This window comes from Apis mellifera, linkage group LG2 (assembly GCF_003254395.2).
Source record: "Apis mellifera strain DH4 linkage group LG2, Amel_HAv3.1, whole genome shotgun sequence".
In the NCBI taxonomy this organism is placed as follows: Eukaryota; Metazoa; Arthropoda; class Insecta; order Hymenoptera; family Apidae; genus Apis; species Apis mellifera.
Window position 1 is genome coordinate 10,435,154 of NC_037639.1, and position 26,093 is coordinate 10,461,246.

At 33.8% G+C, this 26,093-nt stretch overlaps 2 protein-coding genes across 8 annotated transcripts in view; both read left to right on the forward strand.

The window, feature by feature from the left end:
• The first annotated feature begins 325 nt into the window (after nt 1-325).
• LOC726899 (death-associated inhibitor of apoptosis 1) lies at nt 326-2,923 on the forward strand. Its single transcript, XM_001122616.5, has 3 exons — nt 326-425; nt 1,365-2,208; nt 2,293-2,923. The coding sequence occupies exons 2-3, from the start codon at nt 1,387-1,389 to the stop codon at nt 2,596-2,598; spliced, it is 1,128 nt and encodes a 375-aa protein (XP_001122616.1). The 5' UTR covers nt 326-425; nt 1,365-1,386; the 3' UTR covers nt 2,599-2,923.
• A 1,482-nt stretch (nt 2,924-4,405) lies between these two features.
• The window catches only part of LOC726924 (synapse-associated protein 1), a 61,311-nt gene continuing 39,623 nt past the window's right edge, over nt 4,406-26,093 (forward strand). For 5 of the 7 annotated variants that reach the window (XM_006565857.3, XM_006565854.3, XM_006565855.3 and 2 more), the window contains exons 1-5: nt 4,406-4,705; nt 8,513-8,722; nt 9,119-9,133; nt 9,343-9,428; nt 20,563-20,684. In XM_006565857.3, coding sequence (XP_006565920.1) covers nt 4,575-4,705; nt 8,513-8,722; nt 9,119-9,133; nt 9,343-9,428; nt 20,563-20,684 — 564 coding nt within the window. In that variant the 5' untranslated portion in view covers nt 4,406-4,574. The remainder of the gene's footprint in view (nt 4,706-8,512; nt 8,723-9,118; nt 9,134-9,342; nt 9,429-20,562; nt 20,685-26,093) is intronic. The other 2 variants (XM_001122641.5, XM_016910823.2) reach the window with 1 other exon arrangement.

The window sequence follows — 26,093 nt, forward strand, 5'->3', positions numbered from 1 at the left end:
TTTTATGAATATGAAAAAATTTATGAATACCATAGAATATTGAATTTAAACTTCTCTAATGGATGATATTTAAAAATATAATTTATTGTTTAATTTTACTGCGAATAAAAGTATATTATTGTAGCCATCTATCGGAGCTTCTATTTATTCTTTTATGCTATGAGATTATATATATAAATAATATATATATATAGAATTATAAGAATTTAAAAATAATTTATTTTATTTTTTTAATACAATTGTTAATGTAATAATTATTTTTCACTTTTTTTAAACATTTGTTTTTATAAATTTTAATATGCATCTATTTAACTAATTAATTTTTTGTCCGATAGATGGCTATTATTTATTTTTTATCCGATAGATGGCTATTACTTATTTTATTCGCAGAATTTTACCTCCATTTTAACATTCACGTTCCAAAGGTAAGGAGGCAAAGAATAGTAAAATATATAATTTGAAATTTAGTAATTTTGACTTAATTTTCGACAGTGAAATTCAAATATTTATTTTTTCTATTAAATGATACATACGCAGTGAGAATCAATTTGTGTACTTTTGTATAACTTTCCTTATTTGCATATGCTTCAGTAATAAGATCAGTGATCGATAATAAGATTGATAAAGTAATGTGTATATTCGTGTGTGTATATAATAAAATGTGTCTTATTTATTCTAATAGATTGTGTTAATTATTCTAATAGATATGTAATATGTATTTCCTTTTATTTTAATCGTACGAACATAATATTTCTTAAAAAAGATTTAAAATTAGGAACTATTAATTTGATATTAAAATAAGATTTAAAATAGTGGATTAATTTCGAATCGTAATTATCATTTATACAAATTAATCAAATTGTACTTTTTGCAATTCGTTTTTTGAAATATTAAATAATTTAATTTAAATTATTCAAAAAATAGCATAGAATATAAAGAGTAGTATATTGTATAATGAATTTTTATTACAATTTTCATTTCTACCTTAAAGAAATAATAAATTATATTTGATTTATTTTATTTTCTTTTTTTTTATTATTTTTAATTATATTATTATCGAATATTATAAAACGAAATTAATATAAAAGATTATTTTAAAATTTTTTAATTTTAATTAATATTAATTTTAACATATATTATAAATTTATCTTATAAAGTTTAATTTTAATTTCTTTAAATTTAAGTTTTATTAAGTTTTTCTAATAATACTAAAAATTATTGTTAGATTTAAAGAATAAACGTTAATAAAGAAATATAAATTTTTAATAAAATTCCAATAAAATTTATGTAATCATAAACATAATATTAATAATATAACAATTGTTCAATATTTCATTTAATAATTATTTTATTTCTCTATACAGATTTAGCAATAACTCAAGTAACATGACTAATATCAAACTCAAAGATTTTAAAAATGATTCAAATCTCAAAACTTCAACAAATCCATATTTAACATCATCAATTTTCATAACACCTCATATATTGAATGATGAAGATGAAGTAGATAATATTGATTATCATTTTGAAGAAGCAAGACTTCAAAGTTTTAAAAATTGGCCTGTATCATATATAAAACCTGAAAAACTTGCCGCTGCTGGATTTTATTATACGGGTGAATATGATAAAGTTAGATGTTTTGAATGTCAAGTTGAGATATGTCAATGGGTACAAGGTGATATTCCAATGGTTGATCATCAGAGATGGTCAGCAAGATGTAGATTTATTTGTAAAATAAATTGTGGTAATGTACCAATTGGAATAGATTCTAATACAATTGTACAACCAAGAAGTTCTCATGACTTAGAACATCGGCTTACATCTGGTGTTGATAATTATAATTTTTCAACTGAATTACAATTATCAAGCATTGCTAAATCTAATTGTTTAAACTTGAAAGAGCCTAAAAAACCTATACATCCTGAATATGCTAGTTATGATGCAAGGTTGAATACATTTTCAACTTGGCCAAAATTTATGTTACAAACAAAAGAACAATTAGCAGATGCAGGTTTTTATTATACAGGAAAAAGTGATCAAACTATATGTTATTATTGTGGATGTGGTTTAAAAGATTGGGAACCAGAAGATAATCCTTGGGAACAACATGCAAAATGGTATTCTAAATGTTATTATTTATTAATGATTAAAGGACAAGATTATGTGAATAAAGTAACAGGCCGGCATATATCTTCATCTTCCATACAAGTAAGAATATGAATATTATATTTTATATTATATGCATAATTAATAGTTCAATTGTATACTTATATAATATTCTATTTATTTCAGGAAACAATATCAAGATGTAGAAATAGCAATTCAGAATTAGATTATCAAAATAATAGTGTAGAGACTAATGTAAGCAGTATAGAATCTATAAGGGAGAATGCAGAAAATTTATCAAATATAAAAGTACAAAATAATAAATCAACAGATGATGCAAAAATATGTAAAATCTGTTACAATCAAGAATTAGAAGTAGTATTTTTACCATGTGGACATGTGATCGCTTGTGTAAAATGTGCTAATGATATGAAATCTTGTGCAGTGTGCAGAAAACTTGTTACAAAGACTGTACGGATTTTTTTCTCGTAGTATTCTATATATATATTAATAGTATTTTAACAATTATAGATAAAAAATCATTGCAATATATTTATTATGATTCTTTTAATTATTTGTAACAAATCATTTTAATATGAAAGATTTATAATCCGTCCAACAAATCAATTCAGTATTAAACAAAACATTCAGAATTTAAAATATGTGATATATGTAATGATTTCAATTCAGTTATTTGCATTCATTTATTGACTGGGATAGCGATATTGCTATGGACATATAGAAAAATATGTATATTTTACTATAGATTCACAGCTTTAGTTAATTATTGATAAGAAAAATCTTTAATATTAAAAACTATTAATTATTTAAGGTATATTTTATATTTTTATTTATTGAATTATTAAAGTTAGTTTTTAAAATATTTAGAAATATTTTTTTATTAAAACATTTATTTTTTATTAATCACAGTTTTGAATGTGATATTAAAATACATGTATATACATGTAGCATATATTAAGAATTTAAAAAATCTGTTTTTTTGATATATATGTATATTGATACATTTTAATATTGAAAATATTATGATTTTGAAGAAAAATGATGAAAATGATATGCCGCATGTTTATATGTCTATGTTTGTGATATATAGAATAAGTACAGACAAAAGAACAAATACTGAAAGAATGACAAAAATAATAAAGAACGAGATAAAAATTAGAGAATTATCTCTGGAATGATATAAATGAAATGAGGAAAACACGTAGTACAAAAAAAGAAAAATAGAAATAGAATTAGAATTAATATTCAAAAGATGGCATAAAAAATTAATTTTTATCTTTATTCTTTTTCTATAATTTATTTTTTTATTTATATTAATTTCATCTACAGTGCTCTAAAATACTGATTCCACAATTTTTATCTCTATTCTTGTCACATTATTTGTTGTCTTCATCTATATTTGTTTTGTAAAATTTATGTATTTGAAAGACATATCTAATATTTGATTGACCTTATTATTTTTTAAAATAATATAAAAATTTGTATATATATATATTTGTATATATATTGTATAATATACTTGTAATAAAAATATATTGGTACATTTACGTATCAAAAACTACATGTAAGAGTTTTTATTTCTTATCGAAACACTATTTTTCCATCATATTTTTCCAACACTATTTGAAATTCTCAGGTCCGATTATTCAAAAATTAAATTATCCAAATAATCCGTGAATTTTTTTTACAATAATCAAATGAAATCTTAATACTTATTTAAAATATATTAAACTATTATTCGTGTGTACAAATTATATAATTTGTAGTTATCGAAACATACAATTTATTGATGAACTAATTGTCAAGTGAAGAAATTTAAATTTTTGGATTTTAAAAATAGATTTTTAATTTTTAAAAATTCAAATTAAAATTTAGATTCCAAAAAATAATTTGAGATTCATTTTGCATAATTATTCTTTTTTGTTTAATAAAATTTAAATTAAAATTTGTAAATTATTTGAGAATTATCTCGTACCTTATATATATCTTATATAAAAATTTAATTGTTATAATTATTTTATGCTAAATGGATAAAATAATAAAGGAAATATGTAATATTATATTACAGATAAATCTTTAAGGGCGGTTTACATTAAATTCTGTCAACAAAAAGAAACAGAAAATATATTAAGTGATAAATCTATTTTACATTTTGTCTATGGTTATGTACATGGAAATCGATTATAGTTTTAGTTCAACTTGTTTCCGTTAAACCAAAATGGCGCTATAGTTGCTTAAACTATAATGCGCAATACGAAATGCGCTAACATACGTAGAATCCGCGCAGTTCGTGGTTGCGCGACCATTAAAACGGACAAGTCTTTGCCATCATTCGGACCCATAAGGGTTTCAGTAACGTTCGTACTAGCGTAGAGAATAGAAAGAAGATATTTTAAGATATCACGCACATATTTAAGTGTGAAACAACTGTCGCATTGTAATTGAAAATGTTCACTGGTTTAACGAATCAGGTGTCTACATGGATGGGAAAGAAGGCAGAAGATGCCGGCACGGAATTACCACCTGAGGAAAAAATTCCTGTAACTACCGAAGGAGAAGAATTGGACAGGAAAGATAGGTATCAGTTTAACCTATATTATTTTATCGTCGAACGTCATAATTTGATATGAATTTTGTTCACTATATTTTGGCATTTTGTAAAAGTTGTTAATCTTATAGTAATATTCTTATCTCTTTTTCTTATCTCTTTGTTCAAAATTTAGAAATGCGTTTTAATAATATTTTTTTTGTTACATGAAATAGTTGTTTTTGATGTAATTTATGATTATGATAGAACGTCAAATGCATACATGCTGTTTCTGCGCATCTATGTAACGCGTCAAAATTTTAGATTCGATTTTAAATGCAGTTTTGAGATTAGATCGATAATATTTATTTCTATGCTTATATAAACTACTTATGCGACAGTATTATGACGTTCGCGAATTAAAACATACAGTTGGAAAATCTGCGTACTTAACCTTTTCTTTGCTTTATAATTATTAATCACAATTTATAAAGTATTTACTACATTTTATAATAGCAATATAATAATAGATAATTAAGTCATTGATTAAATATTATGTTACTCTAATTAAAAATTTCATTTCGAATGATATCATTTCGTTTTCTAAAAATTCTTTATAGTTTCTTTTAGATAATAAGAAAATAAAAACTTTTTTTTTATCCTAATAATTCAGTAATTTCTTATAAAATCAGACGTAATATCTATAAAATATTCTCTTATATCTTATAAAATCAAATATTCCTTATTTCTATTTTTACATTTTTAATTTGACATTAAACGTTACAGATATTTAAATATTGTATCATGCATTTTTTATTTGTGTGAATTTCCAATGTTATTAGTTAGATATTTCACATTTTCTGTTCAGAGAAAATGTCATCTTTGCATAGGCATATTATTATACGAAACATGACGTTTATATGATGATTCTCAAAGAATTACGTCACTAGAAATAGATTTTAGAAATAAGATTTCATGGATCGAAAAATCCCATCGCGATGTATAGGTTAGATCACTGTCACAAATTTTGACATGGTTTTGAATATACATAAATTCCGATGTTGATTCTTATTGCGTCGAAATCAATGTGCATTGAATAGATATATATTTTTTAATAACTTTCTAGAATTTAATCTTAAATTAACATAATTTTTTTATTATTTTTTTTCTATTTCATTTTTTTTTTTATTAAATTATTCCTATCATTATTTTATGTATCTTGGGTGTATTTTCACATTTTAAAGGTGTATTTTCAACGCGAAATAATTTCTCTAGTGTTGGCTGAATAATTTACTTTCCTTTTTTTTTTATTTTGCTTATCTTTAGCTTTTTCTGTTACAAGAATCGAAAAAATTATTTTTTTTCCCCCAAATTCACAGTTTCATCCATTAATTTCCTTTATTTAACTGAATTTGTATATTTTTATTCACTAATAACTGAAGATGAAAGAAACATAAGATAGTCAGAAGAATCAAATACGTTATCAAGCTATTTTTAATTTGAATGCGTATTTTGTTTGCTGAGAGGGAGATGGAAAGAAAGAAAATAGAATAATCATAATCCACTTTATTGTCTAATTTTCCAAAAATATATTTCTCAATTTACAACAAAGTGGCGCATAATTTAACAATTTCTTAGCTCAATTGTTTGATCCTATTTCATATATATTCAGCTATTATTAGGATAAATATTGCAACATGCATTGAATGAACATCATTTTGATTAAAAATGGACAAAAACTTTCAAAATTTGAAAATTTCTACTTAATGGAGAAATTGTTTTCTCATTAAGTGGTTAAAGCAATGTTTTTTAAGAAATCTATATATATAGCAATATACTATATATGTGATTGAGGTTAGTCCAGAATTCAAGTAAACTCTATTCGTATACGAAGAAACAGCGATGTTTCCATAAAAGGGAGGGAGGTGGTCGTAATCTTTTATATAGGTCGCAATCGATACCACCGCAGTCGCCCTCCCACGAAACTGTTAAATTTCATATAATGATGATGAAAACTCGTAATTTCTTTCCATCTCTTATTTTTTTATATTTATTTTATTTTCTATTGCTCTTTTTTCACTTTTTTTTTGAAAAAAAGTTCGATAGTTTAAGGATATGCGGAAGAACAATAAATTTTTTACCAAATATTTTTGTAAAACATTTAAGGTTAAGTATTTATTATTTTTCAGAATCTGTTAGTTATTGATAAACGACATTGTGCACATAATATGGTGTAGCAGCAGGTAATTTAAAATAATTGCATCAATTCAATGCGAATCTAATATCGGTTATTACCGAAGTATCGTAATACGTTATCATGATGTCGATATTCTTGTATATAATCAGTGGGGAGGAGTTGCTAATAGTTTCCATGCGTAACAAATAATTTAACAAACAAACATGTTAGAAATCCTTAACTAGATCATTTTTTTAAAAAAAGATATCTAGATTGAAGGGGAAAAAATAGATATTAGGGATAAGATGAACTTTTTTCAAGATTATTAAAAATCCTTTTCGATTGGCTTATAATTATAATGTCGATAAAATGGTTATAAAAGCCACGATACTTTTAAACGAGTTATAGTTGCAACAATATTTTATTGCCGTTGTTCTTGACTTGATCACGTTGACCTATTTTTACTCGTAACATATTTATAACGAATAGGCAGGAATCGAAAGCCCACTTTGAAACACATTCTTCTCTATTGACCTGTTTTCCTTAAAGGTTAGATAACCATCGTAACAACTGATGAGGTTAAACAAATAGGGAAAAATAAAAAATACCTAGTTTTATTTAGAGCCATAAAAAAGAAAAATGTAAGGATGCTTTAGGATTCTTCACATAAAAAAGATTCATCATAAACTCTAAAATCAATTCTGTTGGCATAAAATCAACTTTTATATTTACGACAGATCAATAACGTAAGCTAGTCTTTTCGCATTGAATGTAACCAAAGCAATTGGTTTATAAGTGCATTAGTTCAAAGTTGTACGACACATAGATTATTGATAGACGCGAACAAGTCTTAGTACAAGTCTTTAATATTCATCCATATTATAACTAATATTATTGTTATATCGTTAACAATTTCCATCTATTATTCTAGTGATGAAAAATATACATTTTATAGTACTATCTTGCCAACGTTTCTGCAATTAGCCTATTGTTACGTAGAAGTGTAAGACAGATTGTTTAAACATCTTCAATAGAATGAAAACATCGATTATTCGTAACAAACGAGAAAAGAAATTTCTCTATTTTTCATTGGAATAAATCGATTTCAATATGTAAGTCACATTACACATCTTTAACTGTTCTCTTTCTTACTTAACCTATATTCTCAATTTTAACTGATTTTCAAATTTAAACTGAACTTCATGCAACTGTTTTCGTTGGAGCTATTATACAATAAGTAATTACAAACATTCCGAACAGAGATAAGATAGAATTGTTTTGCACGTCTCTTAAGAACACTTACAAGATTATTAAACTATATATTTTTATAACTTTTCCACTTAAGTTAATATCTGGAAATCGAGATTCAAACTTTACAGCGTTACACGATTAATACGATAAAAAAAAAAGAGAAAAGAAAAGAAAAGAAAAAAAGAAGTTAAAATAGAATCATCCAAACAATTATAAATTCTTGGAAGAATAAAAAAACAAATCATTCGCGATAAACGATCTCCTCTCATTTCCTTTCTTCGTATTACTCGTGTAAAACTTTCCGTTTTTAAATGCAATTTATAAATGCATTTTTATAATTTTTACATTCATAGTTATTTTTATTCATACTGTTAGATGTTAAAACTGAAACCGTGACATGGTGATAAATTAAAAAATTCTCTCCTTTATAGCCCGACCAAAAGCGGCAGCAAATTGGACATGCTGGTTGGTGTGAAATCCCAGATGACAGGCTGGTTTAGCGGTGGAATTCCTGGATTGAGCCGCGGTGGACAAGGAAATGAAGGCGAATCGCAGGGCCCTAAAACAATGAACGGGGCCCAAGTGGCGCAAACCACCACTGAGGGTACCGTCGAACCGACGAAAGACGACGATGCTAGTAGGTAAGAAGTTATTTTTTTTTATATACAACGAAATCCTATCTTCGATAGTATCTTGGTGGAATTTTTTTATATGTGATATGATTTAACCCTTTTACAGTGTGATAAAGTGACAAAGAATTTGAAAATTGAAGTGATTTAGAAAAAGATCGAAGGAATACGGTGAAAAAATAATGAAAAAATAAGTGAATACAATTGAGGAAACGATACGATCATTTGTGCGTTTGGAATATTGTGCTTCTTTTTCTCCGAGTTTTTTTGGAAAGTGAGGTTAAGTCACACTGTGAAAGAGTTGAATTTTATTACTGTATGATTTTAAACGATCTATCGATGAATTTGAAATAATTTTTTTGTTATTATTAGAATGATTTATATATTTATTTTTATTTATTCGATTAGTAAGCGATTGATAAGGTAAGCTTTAGTATTCAAAGTTCGAAGAACAGCATTGGAATTCACTTGACACGTTAATGGATAGAATAATTTGTTTTGTTCTTATTCTATATTCATGCTGCATTTTACGTAGAAGCTTTTTTAAAAGTCTTTGTAGGATAGTGTAAATTGCACGGCATTATGCAGTTTGTTCATATTTTATTCACGCGTTTCCCTCGTTATATTTATAGCGCAACTGGCGGAGCCGATAGTGGTCCTGCGAGCTTAGAAGGTTCTCCATCCGAGGATAAGGAAGGACAACAAGCATTTGGAGGAGGTGAGTTTTTAAAATTTCCTTCTACTATATAGATACATTTATACGAGTATGAATGGCAACCATATTAAATAAAACGTAAAATGTTACGTAAGATCATGTATCTGAGTTATGAAACATCGCGACATCTCTTACATCTCCTTTGATTAACTTAACCTAACCTAAATTCTGGATCGTTTTAACGTGTATAAATCATTTTTATACGGATAGTTACTCTTGCACGTTTACCTTTGGCAAATCATTTTAAGTTGGCGAGAGTTCGAAAAAAATTGCAAAGAAAACTTTTAATTAGATTCAAATTTAAGAAAATAAAAGAGATCAAAAGATTTTTCAAGAGATTGAAATCCTCGTTGCCAGTGATACTCATTGCGAGTGATGAAGTTGCTTTCTAATAAGGAAATGAAGAATAAAAAATAAAATTGCGATTATCCTTTTATAAAAGTTTATTAGAAAGAAAATAATTGAAAATTATAATCGCAAAGAAATAATGATTAATGATTATATCCATGAATATCAAAAGTTCAAAACAAAGAAAAATATAAGAAAGTAAAAAATTTTAAATTAAAAATCTCTCGACTTTGAAGTTTAAATACCTGAAAGTTAATCCGTCATCAAAAATTGAAAAGCTTTAGGAATACTCTCGATATTTTTTAAAAAAATTTATCTCTCGATCAGTCACGGTATTCCAATCATCGATATAAAATAATCGTTCATAAAATGAAAAAAAAAAAAAAAAAAAAAAAAAAAAAAAAATCGTTCATTTCCATGAAGATATCACGCTCATGCGTGACTATTTCCCATTTATATCCGAGATTCGATTTTTTTCAAACGGTTCTTGGTATTTCATTATTAAAAATACACATCAGCTACGCGACCCGAGTAAAAGATTGAAAGTGAAAATTCTCGATCCATCTATCTCGACTCGCTACACTGAACTTTTCCTGATTAACGATGCATTTATGATGAAGTTTAACGATTCATCGTATCGTTATCGATGCATCAAACTGTTAAATCAACTTTCTCGATCCTTTCAATTCTTTTTTTTTTTTTTTTTCTCGACTTTCGTTCTCTCACGAATCTTCTTCGTACCCTTTTCGTACCAATTTTTGCCTCGCCTTCAGTTTCTTTCTCTTCACCATCAATTCGAATCGTATTTTATTCGCGACAAAATTGTATCTCTCAGCTCAGTATATTCAAGAAGAATTCCCCGACGGAGAATATGGGAGCTCGATTTTTCCTTTTCCAGATGTAGAGAGATAACGCCAAATTTCTCGCGCAGAGAGAGTACTCATCAATAATGTTTACACCGGCGAGTGAGAGATCTATCTGTTTTTTTTTTTTATTTTTTATTTTCTTCTTCTTCTTTTATTTTTTATTCGCCTCCATCCTCCATTTCTTCCCACGTCACGTATACATATTTCATTGTGGAGAACACTCGTACGAGCGATCACGAGCGTCAGGGGAGAGGGAGGGGAAAAGAAAAAAAAAATCATGTTGTTGATTATGACATTGGAAGGAAGGCTCGATGAGCGCGAGGCGGATATCGCGATATTTTTCAACGTGAAATAGGAGGTGTACGGTTGAGATACGAGACGATGGATACGATTTATCATCGATTCGCATAATTCATCTGTGATCGATCGACGTGAATCACTCACGTACGTATTTTTCGTCCGTTATCCGAAAGATAACGAAATTTTATCTCTTAATTTATGCTTTTACGTGAAAAGAGAAATATTTGTTTGCTCGTGTGTTATTTTTTTTCTTTTTTAATTAATTTGTTTACTTCGACGCTCGAGATCTCGAACGAGATGTTCCGGAATTCATTCGAAAGCGCATTTTTATAGTCCTTGAAAAAGGAGTGGTTATATTTCCGATAAATATCGATTTAAATTCAAAAAAAAAAAAAAAAGAAAGAAAGAAAGAAAGTGAAAAAGAAAAACAATCAGAATTCATCTCCGCATTCGAAGATGTGTTCACATACGTAATTGCGATTCTCTGCGGGTTGTATCCGCCATAAAAATTTTCATAATAATGGTTTTTTTTCGCGCGTGTGGAGTGGATGTTTACTCGTTTAGGATGAAAATATCGTCGTTGACGAAAATCGTATAATGCGACTCGCGTGTCTCGTTTAAAAATCATTTCCATTTGACAAAGTTGAATCAAACTTTCGATTTTTATGTCGAAGCGACCCGTTCGTTTAAACGACTATTCACGCTGAGAAACTCTCAGAGATCGAATAATATTATTCTACATTTCTGATTTACATTTTTGCATTAAAAAGAAAAAAGAAAAATTGCTTCGAATAAGAGTTAATGCCACAGGAAAATTCAGTCCTCTTTCGTGCCTGGAATTTTATCGAAGGAGCCGCTTGATTTCGCGCATAACAAAGTTACAAGAAGCGTTGTAGAAATTTCCTCGAGGACAGTATCGACCCCTTATATCTCGTGGACCCATCTCGCGTATCTCCACGCGATTTCACTGCCTCGTATCGGCAAAACGAAGCAACGAGACTTGTAAAATTGTACGCCTTTTGTCGCGAGACCGACAAGATCTTTTCTCCCTTTTCCAACGCAACCTCGATAAAAAGTAATTGTTTCACTCAAAAGGAACCCAACGATGTTTCTGTGTAACAATATTCCAAATTTTCTCCACTTTTATCATATTTTCATTTTATCATATGGATGGAACATGTCGCAATATCGCGTAACAAATATATTATATTTTTAACGCGATATAAAACGTGCCCTTCTTTTTTCGCCCTCGCGTTTCAAAATCGATGTGAAGATTGAAACGCAAACGCGCGGTTCGATCAAAAAGATCAAATACCATTCCCCAAATGTTTGCTACGTACGTATTGCTTCGAGTATCTTGTATCTTCTTTGCAAACGTTGTATTTAAAATTTATCCCATCTTTATTTACTTTTTATCTCTCGTCACAATATTTTTCGAATTAATCTTTCACCAGGATCACGAAACGGCGCGCTTAATATTAAGCTGTTTCGCCGTTACACGTCTCCTCGTGGTTCCGAGTCGTTTCGTTCGCGCCACCCCCCTCCGGGGGTGAGAATTCACAAAGAGTAGGTCGCCTGGCGGCGAGCGAAGTGGAGCGGCGACGTTTTCGTCGAAGGTAAAAGGCCATTTTTTTTTTTTCGTCGCTCGAATAGAGTCGTCAGAGGTCGCGAGATCGTGGAAAAGGGACTTTTGAACGTTAGTAGGGCGTTGTTTAATCAGCGAGAACGTATATTAAGATTATACCCACGTTCCTCCTTCGAAATTCTTCGAAGTTGTTCGATATATATATATATATACACGTGCTGTTTCTATTTTATGGGTCGTGAGGGGCGCGATGAACTGGAAGCAATCTCCCTAACGTCATTAGTCGCCGAACAGGGAGAGGAAACTTGGTGGTGGAAACGAAACAACGGTTGCATAATGCTGTCGTCGCTGCCTCGGCGAGCCTCGTTTCCCCGGCAAGGAAATAAAGCACGTCCTCGGATACAACTGTGAACTTACTTACCAACTTTCTCTCCAAGTTGAAGGGAGAAAAAGGAAGGAAAAAGCAAAAACGAGGAGGAGAAAATCGTAAAAAGGGCGGTGGCGCCAATGGCCAGAGAGAGAGAGAGATTCAATTACGAGGGGAAGAAAAAGTTTCCTCTTCTTCTTTTTTTTTTTTTTTTATACGAGATTATAATCGTTAAATCTCTGAAATATTCAAGGGCGGGGCACATTTGGACGCGAATCGAGGCAAGATTAACGAGCGAGAAAGCCTCTAAAAAGTGGGCGATAGGTCCACAAGGGGGAGGGGGAGGGAGAAGAGAAACAAGGTTTTTGGCGAGTTAACGGATTCGTCCTTGGCCTGGAAAACCTTGGAAAACCCAGATACAACGGTTGTGGATATCCGGTCGATTCTTGATAAAACGTCGGGAGGAGCGTAATCAAAAGAGAAACGTTGAAACGCAAGGATGCGAGGCTTCTCTCCACGCGTTATTTAACTATACAAATCGCGACGACTTTGCTTGGGATCCGTGTGTGGGCAGATGAACAGTGAGCGAGTGGGTGGCGGTCTCCTCGTGCAATTCTCGCCACGGAATTGCTACCGAATTCTACCCAATATAACCAAAAATCCAGAATAAATGTTCGTTGGACCGCATCTTTCTCGATCAATACGAGCGACTCTTCTCACCGAAATCAACGAATTATTTATACGAAACTGTACAATTATCGCTCTTTACTTATACTTTTTCGCTTTTCCTGCCCCGTCTGTCTTTAATGGGTGAAATTAGAAATCCTCCACGAAGAAGAACGATAGTTAATAGTGTAGCACAGAGTTTAATTAAATTAATTGAATTAAACAAAAATCCAATATATATATATATATATATATATATATATATATATATATATACAGGAATCATCAAAGAGAGAAAGAAACGTATCCACGAAATCCCGAAATCTCCCAAAAGGCTGGCCACGGTGATATGGCGAAGGCCGAACGAGAAAAGCTACGTAAGCCTCTCGAACGGCTGCGAAGATTCCTTTCGTACCTTTCTCCAGCCTCTCCTGTATTTTTCATTTAACGAGAACTCGATAAACGAACGGTCAAGGTTATATTTTGTCGGTGTCGATGGGGTGGAGGAGGAGGAGGAGGATGGTCGATCGAGGGAGGCGAGAACGAGAGAGAGAGAGAGAGGGAAAGAGAGATCGATCGGAAAACGAAGCGAAATTCGAATGCACGCGTGGGAGGGAGAAGAGAGGCGAACGGCGGCCACCATAGCCGCGTATCGCCTTTCCGAAAATTGCGCCAGCACGCGGACGAACCGCGTAAAATTGTTCGCGGTTTGTGGACAGGCAGAAGCGGGTCTCTCGCGAATTTTTCCGCTCCCCTGCGGGTCAAGGTTGGGAGCGGCTGGATGCGCTTTCAACACCGGTCGAATCTGGCCTGGTGTGGAGGCTGGGGGACGAAATATAACGCGCTATGTTTCGAGTTCGTACTTTCTTCTTCCCCCCATTTTTTCCATCCTCTTTAAACAGGATAAATTGTTACCTCTGTACTGTTACCTTCCTTTTCTTCTTCCTTTTTCGAAATTTTTATTCACCTTTTCCTCTCTCTCCTAAAAATTGTTTTATTTTTAAATCTTTATTTCACTTTTTTTTTTAAATCCTTTTATTTATTTCGTTTCAACGAAATCAGAAGAAGTAACCACGAATTCTTATTAACCAGGCCAAGCTCTGGGATCGATCCTTTTCTATAACGGAGCCTGCATACTTGAACGAAGTCCCCGGGAGAGACATTAATCCCGAGTCCGGGAAATTGTGTTGGCCTCTGACAAACAATCGTTAAATCGTGCAATTTTCAGGCAGGGACCTAGCTGCCTTCAAGCCGGGCTAATTGCACGCACTAATTATTCCGTCAAGTAAATGGAGGAGGACGGAGGGAAAGAGAGAGAGATAGTGTCGTTGCTCGGTTTTAATCAACGACGGTTTCACGTACCTCGACCTTGCGCTTTTCCCGCGTAATCTTGCCCCCATTTCCTCCATTCACTTTTCCACTTTGTCGCCAGCTCTGAGGATCTTCGTAAAAAACACGATTACTCTTTTCCACCAGAATTAGCTCGCCTTTATTTAATCCTCTTCACGTTTCGCGTAAAGGAGAGGGGGGGCAAAAGAGAGATATTAGCACAGTTGCAGTCGGATCGAAAATGCTAACGAGCCGGGTTGCAACGACCGCCACTAGAATTAATTATAGGCGGCACTTTTCCACCGATGTTTCGTTCGAACAAACCCATCCAAACTCGAGACAGAGAGTTAGCCGAAAAGTGATCGTGATAAATTGACGCAGACTGAGAATTCGAGAAAATGAGAAAGAAAGAAAAGAAATCTCAAAAAGAGACTCGTATCCAAACTTCTCCTCGATGGAAGAGAAAAATTTTTCCGAAGGAATCTGAATGGAACTCCGCGATCAAAGAGGAACAGAAGAAAGAAAGAAAGAAAGAAATTTCGCCCTCGTTACTTGCCCTTTACTCTTCTTTTCAGAGTCGCCTCGCCCGGACGCATTACTCGCTATCGAGTTTTTTCGAGGAAGAAGGAAGGCGCGCACCCTCTTTGACCATCGTTCCGGAAGATGGCCAGGGTTCGATGACACCAAAGTTTACGAAACCCTCTCTCTCCTCCTTCGATTGCGAAATTTGAGAATCGCTGGATTCTTGTATCGCGCGTTTTCCAACCGAACAGTCTTCAGGAACATTGGGAGGGGCAAAGCTGTACTCGAGAACAACGATATTCTATCACGAACTTCGCTTTCCTCGTGCCTTCCTCGAGAACGGTTGCAAGATTTTCTGGCCGAGCTGTTATATTTATATATTCGAATCTCGATGCACATAAGATTGAGTGCAACGACTTCCTATTCTGACGATAAATCGGATACAATCACGGATGGGTTAAACGGGTGAAGAAAAGATGCCGGAGATCTCGAACTCGAACGTCGATCGTGTGTGGGATTATTAAATGATTGAATTGGAATAGATAGAGGCAGTAATTTTATTTACTATTGCTCTCCTCGATATATATATATATATATATACGTATATTCGCTGCACGTTCGAATGCGCCATTGGATGCCCCGAGGAATAGCAAACGAGCCTACGAGGTATTTTCAAAGGATCGCGTGACACGTAGAAGAAGAGACACGTGCACGTCGAGTTAAATGTATCTTTTCTTTTCTTTTTTTTTTTATTTTTTCTCGAGCTAAGATCTCGCTTCTCTCCCTTTCCCTTTTTTTTTTCATTCCCTCTTTTTTCTTCTCGTCCCTCTTTGATTCCCTAGCCGCGAAACTGGCACGAGGTTAACGCGATGGAGGCGCAAGGTCGATGTTTGATTAAATGCCAGCCGGCACGTCATATAATTTCCACAACACCCCTTGTCTAATACCGTTTCAATTTGCGAACTTTAAGATCGGAACTTTCCGTTTTTCCTCCCCCTCATCGTGAATGGATTCGGTGAATAAAAAGTTGGAAGGGTGGATCGATGGATATTAGGCCATTCTATCGTGTAATGGGCGAAATGCAAAAGTATGAACAGTGAGTCGAGTACTGAAAGGGAATTTAACGGTGGGAGAGAGAGGGATGAAATAAGGGATGACCCTCTCTAATCAAAATTAAGATCTGTACCTCAAGGGGTTTTTTTGCATTTGAAAAGCGCGACGATAGTTTTTTTTCCTTCTTCTTCTTCTTCTTCTTCTCGTATTTAATTTCGTGTTTTGAAAAGAAACTTGGTTAAACTTTTTTTAACTAAACTTAAAAAGAAGATTTTTGAGGAAGAAGCGAACTGAAAGAAATGAGGATTAAGACTGAAAGGCGCATCGCTGTTTAATTTATCCAATTTGCATTACACGAGTGAATTTTCAACTCTAAAAAAGTTATTTTTCCGAGATATTTTTTTGTGCTATTTATTATTATCTTCAAAAATCTCTTCTAAAACAATTGAATCGAACCTTTAATTTAATCTCTATCGAAAATTCTCTTTTCAAGCTTCTTCCCCTCGAATTTTTTTCAAAATTCGAGCGAGCTATGCTTCGACTTGTCGTTGGCGACGATTCAGAGTTATCGCGAACTGTTTATACGCACACACGTCGCGTAATCTTTCCCCTTCCCCTCCGTGTTTTACAATCGCCAGCAACTCGAAACCGCAGTTGGCCGTCGTCTCGCGAAACATTGCGCATCGCGTCTCCTCTCGTTCTTCTCTGGATCCATGCTGTTGAAGAATCCAAAAAACTCGTCTTGCCTTCCCGCGAACTCGCCTATTCTCGATTCCTTACTCGAAATCTTTTCGTTCCCTCGAAAAATAGGGAGAAAATCGTGGATAACGACGCGATGAAAGTGCAAGTTACGAAGGTGATGTGTCGACGAGTTCGATATCGCGTGTGAATCCAAGTTATTCCAACTCGAAAGGAAGATTTAAACTCGATGGGACGAGTGATGACGACCGATCATCGATTTCTCCGCGATGAACGACAGGGTTGCACGACGGTGCAATATTTCTTATTATTCGTTAAACACGCGGCCACGGTAAATTATCCAGAAGGAGGATGAGCCAGGCAACAAATCACACCGTTAAACCGTTAAAACCGAGGCCTCCACGATATTTGGCACCTGTTTCGCAAGGATTGGTATCATGCCAACAACAAAGTCGAGCAAAGTGACTCCACGATGTCTCTCCTTCTTTCTCTCTCCTCTTCCCCTTTCTATTTATTTTATTCTTCTTTTTCCCTTCCCCTCCTCTTCATTTTATTCGACTCGTTTGACCGTGAATTGAATTGAATTCCGCGTAACACCGGAATTATTGTGCAAATGCGGTCGCCTCCTCGATCCTATGAATTTCCGGCGTCGTTTAATCGGAAGAAAGAGAGAGAGGTGATAAAAAGAAAAATAGAGAGAGCGAAAAGGATGGTGGGATACAGAGGCGAAGACGGAGGAGCGAATCGAAGTGGCTCAATTTGGTTGATTAAATTGGCCTCGAGTTTACGTCGAGGAACGAGTTACTGGCAGCTACTCCATGGTTTATGCGAGTTAACGCTTCTCTTCAACGAGTGACCGCGCTTAATTCTTCCATCCATCCCGCGTTTAAACGCACCCCTTCCTTCTTTTTAAATTCTTTTCCAGAGATGAGAAGATTCGCGCGGGGTTGAACGACATTGGTATTTTATTCCAATCGTGGGAATAAAAAAAAAGGAAAAATATTTACTCGAAGAGAAGTGGAGTGAACCGAGGAGAGAAAGATAATATGCTTCTGCGTACCGTCAGATATTCTGTCAGCTGGCAATTTGGATCAGGGAGGGTCGACCGACGTCACGAGACGAGAGTGAAATTTTGTGATAGGAGGAAAGGTACAATGAGAATGGATCTTGTGTAATATATATATATGTATTGCTGATTTCGAATTATCGTTCGATTAATCGGATCTGGAAAATTTTTACGATCGAAGAATTGGATTAATCGTTAAATATTAACGGGGAGGAAATGCAATGGATTTTCCATTTAACGATTAGAGAAAGAAGGAAATCCATTAGAGACAATTGTAGAGAATTGTATCGAATTTTATTAAATCTGACGATTTTCTTCGTGCCTTTTTAAATTCGAGAAAAGTGTGAAATGTATATATATATATGCATGATTTCAATTTTGAGATATAAAAATATTGAATTAAGGGAAGTATATTGATAAAAATTGATGTTGAATGGAGGAATGTTAGAACTATCGTGATCTTTGACACGTTGATACGTGTTCGTCACGAGGTTAATGAGATCGTTCAGAGTCATTCCAGTAGAATGGAATGCGTGGTGAATACTAGGGGTTGATACTACGTAGACACATGGTTTAAGCCGAACACAAAGCCCACCTCGATTCAGAATTGAATCCGTCAAGCAAAACGGATGTTTGTTAATTAGTAAATGTTAAACCGTTTATCCTGATATTTGCGTGAATGTATTTAATAGAAACGGATGAACAATTATTGTTTGATATTTCGTACAACTTTTTTCCCCCCCCTCTGTATATTTAATTATCTGGTGATTGTTGATCGCGCGTTGAAGTTGTCCTGATATACGGTAGCGTGAAAATAGAAATTAAACTTGCAAAACGAAACGAATATTTTCGAAATTCAATGAAACGCGATGCATGATTTGATTAATAAAAACGTCAAGTATATTTGCTTTATTAAATATTTATTTAATCTCTGATGAAAAATGGATTTAATCGTTAAATACTTGCTCATTTTATCTCCACGTTTTTCTTTTGCTTTGTAAAATAAAGTTTAACGATTTATTTTTCTTTCTTTCTTTCTTTATTCCAAAATAATAATGAAACAATATTCTTTCATGCTTTCATTCTCTATAAAGAAAGAAAAAATAATTCTTAGAATTTTCTTACAATTTATCTTAATAAATCCTTTTATCTAAAATCAAATAATAAAATTCTACGAGTAAATTATAATAGATCATTCTACTTATCATAAAATTATAAAATCTTTGCAAATTTATCAATCAGTTATCATCTATGAAGAATCGAAAAGAATCTTAACATAAAATTATAAATTTTCCAATATTACTGAATCGCCATCTATTCAACAAATTCAGAGGATCGTTTTTCTCCCATCCCATCCCATTTCATCGCGCATATTTAACATAAAATTATCAATTTCTCAAACTAATCATCATCCATCTACGAAGATCATCTATGAAGAATCGAAAAGAATTTTAACATAAAATTATAAATTTTCCAATATTACTGAATCGCCATCTATTCAACAAATTCAGAGGATCATTTTTCTCCCATCCCATTCCATTTCATCGCGCATATTTAACATAAAATTATCAATTTCTCAAACTAATCATCATCCATCTACGAAGATCATCTATGAAGAATCGAAAAGAATCTTAACATAAAATTATAAATTTTCGAAAATTTTCCAATATTACTGAATCGCCATCTATTCAACAAATTCAGAGGATCATTTTTCTCCCATCCCATCCCATTTCATCGCGCATATTTAACATAAAATTATCAATTTCTCAAACTAATCATCATCCATCTACGAAGATCATCTATGAAGAATCGAAAAGAATCTTAACATAAAATTATAAATTTTCGAAAATTTTCCAATATTATTGAATCGCCATCTATTCAAAAAATTCAAAGGATCGTTTTTCTCCCATCCCATCCCATTTCATCGCGCATATTTAACATAAAATTATCAATTTCAATCAAACAAATCATCAAATTCATCTACGTGAGAAAATTCGGACAACTATTTTTATTCCCACTTTTGCATTCCATCACAGCCGAAATAATTATATCCCCCGAATCAGCCAGCGATCATCCTCCGCGAACATCCCCCACTCGTCGAGGGTGTTTAATTTTCGTGGAGCACCGGTGATAAACGGGCGGGATCCCCGCGAGAGAGATTTCGAGCGACGTATCCAGGTTTCCTCCCGTTTGCTTGGAAAGAGTGCAGGAGGGGGGGCAGAGTCTGCTCCTGCACTTTTTTCTCCTTCTTTTTCTTTTTTTTCGGCCCCCCTCCCCATTAAATTCCACCGCCGGATAACGTATCACCGCCGCTCATTATTTTTCTCTTGACGCAGTTTCAACGAAAGCCCTGGCAGGCGCCAAGACCCTCGGAGGATTTTTGTACAGCGCCGTGAATAAAGCTGGAAAAACCGTGGTCGAGGCTGGGGCAAAGATCAAGAAGACCGTCGAGGAGAACGTGAGTAATAATTTGAGAGAGAGTTTCTTTCTTTTTCTTAATATTACTTTCTCTTTTTTATCCCTATATATATTTCGAAAGATTAGAAACGTTGATGATTTATGTAATTGTTGGGAATCGTTAAGAATTTTTTTTTTATTTAGAAAAGTGAGGTGAATTTTTACAACTTTTTTTTTTTTAATCATTTATATAATTTTTGGATCTATTTTGGATCTTTTATTTATTCCATTGGGGGATTGTTAGAAGATAAAAAAAAAATGAATGTTTCAAAAGATAAAAGATAGCTCATTGTACGAAATATATATGAAATAGCGAGATTTTGATAAATTTAATATTATTGATTTTCGATGACAAGTGTCGGAAATATAAAAAAGTTTATCGCAAAATTTTATAATGCATTTTTAGAAAATCCTTTAAGTCCGATATTCGAGCGAAACAAGAAGCGATAAAAAATTCCTCATTGCCCCCTCGCCGACCCCCCCCCCCTTCTTCCTCGTCATTGAAATTAATCGAATAGAAAAAAGAAAAAGGGGAAAAAAAAAATGGAAACAAAAAAAGTAAAGAAAAAAAAAAATCTCTATTCTTGTTTTAAAAAAATGCAAATCGACTTTTTATCAGTTTTATGTTCATGTTGCTGAAACGAGTAACGACGTTTATCTTCCCGCACTTTTTTCAAATGAATTTTTCCGATAATTGCATTTACAGTTTCATTGCAGCGAAAAATCATCCGTTCAGAAACCCGGCTATTTTTCCCCTCTTCCTCCCTTCCCCCGCCCTCCATTTCCACTCGGTTGTTGTTATTCAAAATTAATTCACCCGAGTTTCCACGAGCCGCCATTGAACCGTTGGTAATTGGAAAAAGCGTTTCGTCTTATTTCCGATCTTTGAATAAGTCTTCTTCGGTGTAGAAAATAATTTCCGCACGTTAACGCGTTAGAGGCAAAGAAATCGTTCTTTTTCTCTCTCTCTCTCCCTCCCTTCTTCTGCATTGTGAAAAATTGCAAGAGCCGTTAAAACGTGTATTCGCATTATGAAGAATGCCGATCGGCGTTTTGCGACGTAAATTAATCCAATTGTCGACGAATCGAAATGGGAGAGAAATCGCAGGAATATGAGCGATTATTTAGAAAATTTATCTATAAAAAAATATGGTACGCGCATCTTGCGATAAATCGAAATTAACTTAATTAAATTTCTTGATGCATTCTAACCTACTACGATAATAATCGCATTAATATCAATTTATTACTCTACGCGACCAATTACACTACGCGTGGCTTAATATATGCGAAGATAAGGGGAAATAAGAGGCGGTTGCTGTGATTTAATCGCGCGAGAATCGATATAGAGGGAAGCTTCCAATTTAATTCCAAAAAGCTTAAAAAAAAAAAAAAAAAAAAAGAAGGAAAGCTTAATCCGGATGGATCGAACTTATCAGAGAGCGAATATAAAATTAATATAAACGAAAAAGATTTTTAGACTGGGAGACTTCAAAATTAGTATGGAATTTTGAACGATTTTGGAAATCGAAAAAACGTGGATAGAAATTTTTCAATTCAAAACGTTCCTTTATCCTTTATCCCCGTTCATAATTGATTATCTTATCATGCGATGCACCGACAATAATCGTTCGAGACGATTTTTATTCACGTTTTTACTCATGATTTCATTCACAATGTATGTATATATTTCGTAGTGCAGTTATCGTTGAACGAGAAACGGAGGCATTTTGTTGAGGAAGGAAGCGATCGAACACATCTCCAAAGTGCTTCTTTTCAGTTCTTTTACTTGCCTTTATCCTCTTACTTACTACCTCGACGAATTTTTCCACGTTACACGCGTTTCTCAACTTTATATCGCGATTTCTATTATCCGATTCCATCGACTCGTTCGCACGAGCGCGCGGTATTTTAAACGGGATTCTTCGAATCGTTGCAACTTCGTAACGCGTTCTGGATGGATTTAATTTGTCGGAGGAACGATGTAGCACCTGTTTGAAGAGGGAAACTTTCGTACATCGTTGTTTTTCCAACGATCGTATCAGGCGAGACGAAAAATCGAAAATGAAGAAAATCGAACCGATCGAAATAATGATTTCTGATATTTTTGAGCCGCTTTCAATACTACTGTATCTGAAGATATTAAAAATTATAGGAAGCTCGTAATTTTTTTAATTTTCGAACAATGATAATAATAATATCGCTTCAGGTTTTTTTGTTCTTTATCGACGACGAAGAAAGGGAAATTTACAAAAGCGCGATTTCGTATCCAAGGTCGAGCTGTGCTTCTCGATTGAATAATAAAAAATTTCGTATTTATACAACATTTTCATGGATGCTCCATTGAAATTTTCAATCTTGGTATGTTGATTTTGCTCTTTGAAATTTTAAATTGGATTACTAGGTGAAGGACTCTTTGGACGAAAATTACTATCAATAATACGGAGACCATAAAATATACGACACCGTTTCGAAAGAAAAAACCAATTTTTTTAAATGATAAAATGGATAAAAATCTTTATCTTTTTTAATGCAATTTGAAATCTAATTTCGAAATTGTAAGACGTAAATAAAAATACGTATCGATAATTCAATATAATTTACAAAAAAGAAGAAAAGTATAATTACAAATTTTTAGTCCTCGATAATATAAAAGCAATTGCCGCTTCGAGTCATTAAATTCGTACACCTCGTTAAAATCGGCGCATAGTGTTATTAGAAATCCGGTAAAGTGGTTGGATACTTAAGACCAGCAGCGTATACAACGACAGGGTACGAGTGCTCGAAAGCAATTTATTCGATCCGTGGTCGATCAACCAGCCGACGTGTGATTCACACCGACGTATCGAAACGATTGGCTCGTTGTAGAGAGAAGAATCGACCTTGGTTCGCACGCAGTTGTAGTACACACACACACTTATGCACCGGGCTGGATCCGCTGACAACTGTTAAAATGTAGGTCGACGAAATTTATCAATCGCGACCCCTCTCTCGCTTTTACTTTTAAAAAACTTTTTCTTTCGTTCCACTGACTCGTCGAAAAAGGAAGGACAAACGTAGAAAGAAAGAAAGAAAGAAAGAAAAGGAACGATTATTAACGAATCTGCAGGAATTCAATTTCAAGCTTATCGCAAACTTCGCTCGTTACAAATCCCTCCACGAGATGTTTCGTGTTTCGAGCAATCTTAACGAAACGTGCATTCTCAAACGCGACGTGCAATTTCTCGAAGGCTATTGGTCCGCCTGATATAACCCAGTCAGTGACAGACTCGTTCAGATTATTCGTCCAATTTATTAACGGGAATTTTTCAACGAATAAATATATTACATCGAACGGTGCATTTCAATTTTCCACCCAGCTATTATCGGCCAATTTCGAATACATCGTTATCGTTTCGAAAACGTAGCTCGTTAACGAATATATACGATTGTGGAGTAATTATTAAACCGGTCAGGATAACGCGATGCAAATGGAAATTAGATTTGCATCGTGGACGCGTGCAGGCAAATTTCGCGTCACTTTCGTTCGAACGAATCACATTTCCACTATCGAGGGAAGGGAACCGATAATCCCTCTACCGTGTAATTCACTTACGGAAATGCTGAGAGAGATATATATTCCGCAAAAAAATCTTCTTAAAAAAAAAAGAACTTCGAGATTCTGAACGTTCCATTTTTCCTTAAGAACGAAACTTTTTCTCCCAGAGCATCAATATCGAATCCTCTCCAGCCTCCTCTGCTTTTTGCCTCGAAAACTCGACAACTTTTGCCTCCCGTCGAGGGGGATGAAAAAAGCCTTTCCAAGATCATTCGCCACGATTGCGAGGCAAGAAAGCTTCGATGAAAAAGCCGCGATACGATTAAACGATCCGATTGGTTGACAAGTGTCATCCCTAATAACGTTCATCCATATGTATATATATGTTGCAACGCATCATCAGCCAGCGTTTGCCCGATGATGTATGACCAACGACCTGGTAAAAATCTGTCGAGCAGCAAACACGCTGGATAAAGGGAGGGGTGCGATTAATGCGGAGCAATACTTTTCACGCGGTGTCAGATCACGCGGAAGCCTTCTTCCAGCCAAATGCCACCCTATAATTCCATCGCGATATTAAATTCCGTGAATTATTTATCTTGATAAATCCTTGTAAATCCGCGGGGCGGGAAAAATATATCGTTTACGAGAACAAACGAGAAAGAGATCTCGCGTGTATCTGATTGTTCCATTTTCTCGAAATGGCGAAAACACTGGCGAAAGCTTAAAATTACTTTCGCCACGGTTAATTGGTTATCTGAAGGGGAGGATCGCGTGTGCACGTCGTTCGTGATTCGATCGAGACGCGTGTAACGCACGCGTGGGACAAATTGAAAGGCAAGGATCAAGTTCTGAGCGAAAATTCAACGACATGCAACACGGGGTGTTACACGAAATATAGATATAGGCGCGTTGGTCTGGCCGTTGTTGGACGTTAATTAATATTAAACTTGCGATATCGATCGGCGGTGGACGCGTCCCTAAATATCTTCTCCCCTGTTAAATATCCGATAATTTTTACACCTTTTGAATCGTGACTGGTTAACCGAGTTACAAGATCGACGTGACAGTTATCGAGATTAGTTATCTTTGCCATTTCATTCACTTGAATTTCTCCGTAAAATACGATCTTTGATATTCGTGTTTAGTGCTATTTCGAAACAATCTGATTATTACAATTCAATTATAAAAATTGCGATAATTCTTTAAGATAAGATAACTATCTTTTATTGATTCGAATTTCTCGAATAAAATATGCCAATCTTTCCTAGGATCGTATTCAATTATTCAATAACTTTTTAAGATAATACTTTTATCTTTCCTAAGATCGTATATATCGAAAGAATTACAATTATTACAATTCAATTATTATAATTACAATAACTCTTTAAGATAAGGCAACACGAATACACTATCTCCATCGAAGCACGAATTCCGCGCAACAAACGAGGCAGAAAATGCGACAATTCGCGAATACACGACGATAACGCATCGATAATGATCGGTTAATGTTATCCAACAAGTGGATCCACCCCGTGACAGGCCCGGCCGCAGTAGTAGAGCCCGATCTATAATCAGATGCGCTCTAGCGCGGAAACGATCTCGCGTGTAGTGGTTCCAATTGCGCAAACCCACGTGTGTGTTCGTACATAACGTCGCACATAGATGTAACAGGGAAACAATATATATATACACAAACACGTATTGTATACGCATACACAAACATGGTGGATAGAGTCGCGCGTTGATGTGCAACAACACGGATAGAGGTACGATCCGTGTTCGTGTGGGTGCGTCCCACGGCGAAACTACAGCTCGTGCATGCACATCGACAAAGAATAGGGGCAGTTGGTATTGATCCAAACACCACCC

Coding starts and splice junctions, on each gene's coding strand:
- LOC726899 (XM_001122616.5), top strand. CDS start 1,387: ATGACTAATATCAAACTCAAAGATTTTAAAAATGATTCAAATCTCAAA. Junction 2,209..2,292: donor TATCTTCATCTTCCATACAA/GTAAGAATATGA, acceptor TATTTATTTCAG/GAAACAATATCAAGATGTAG.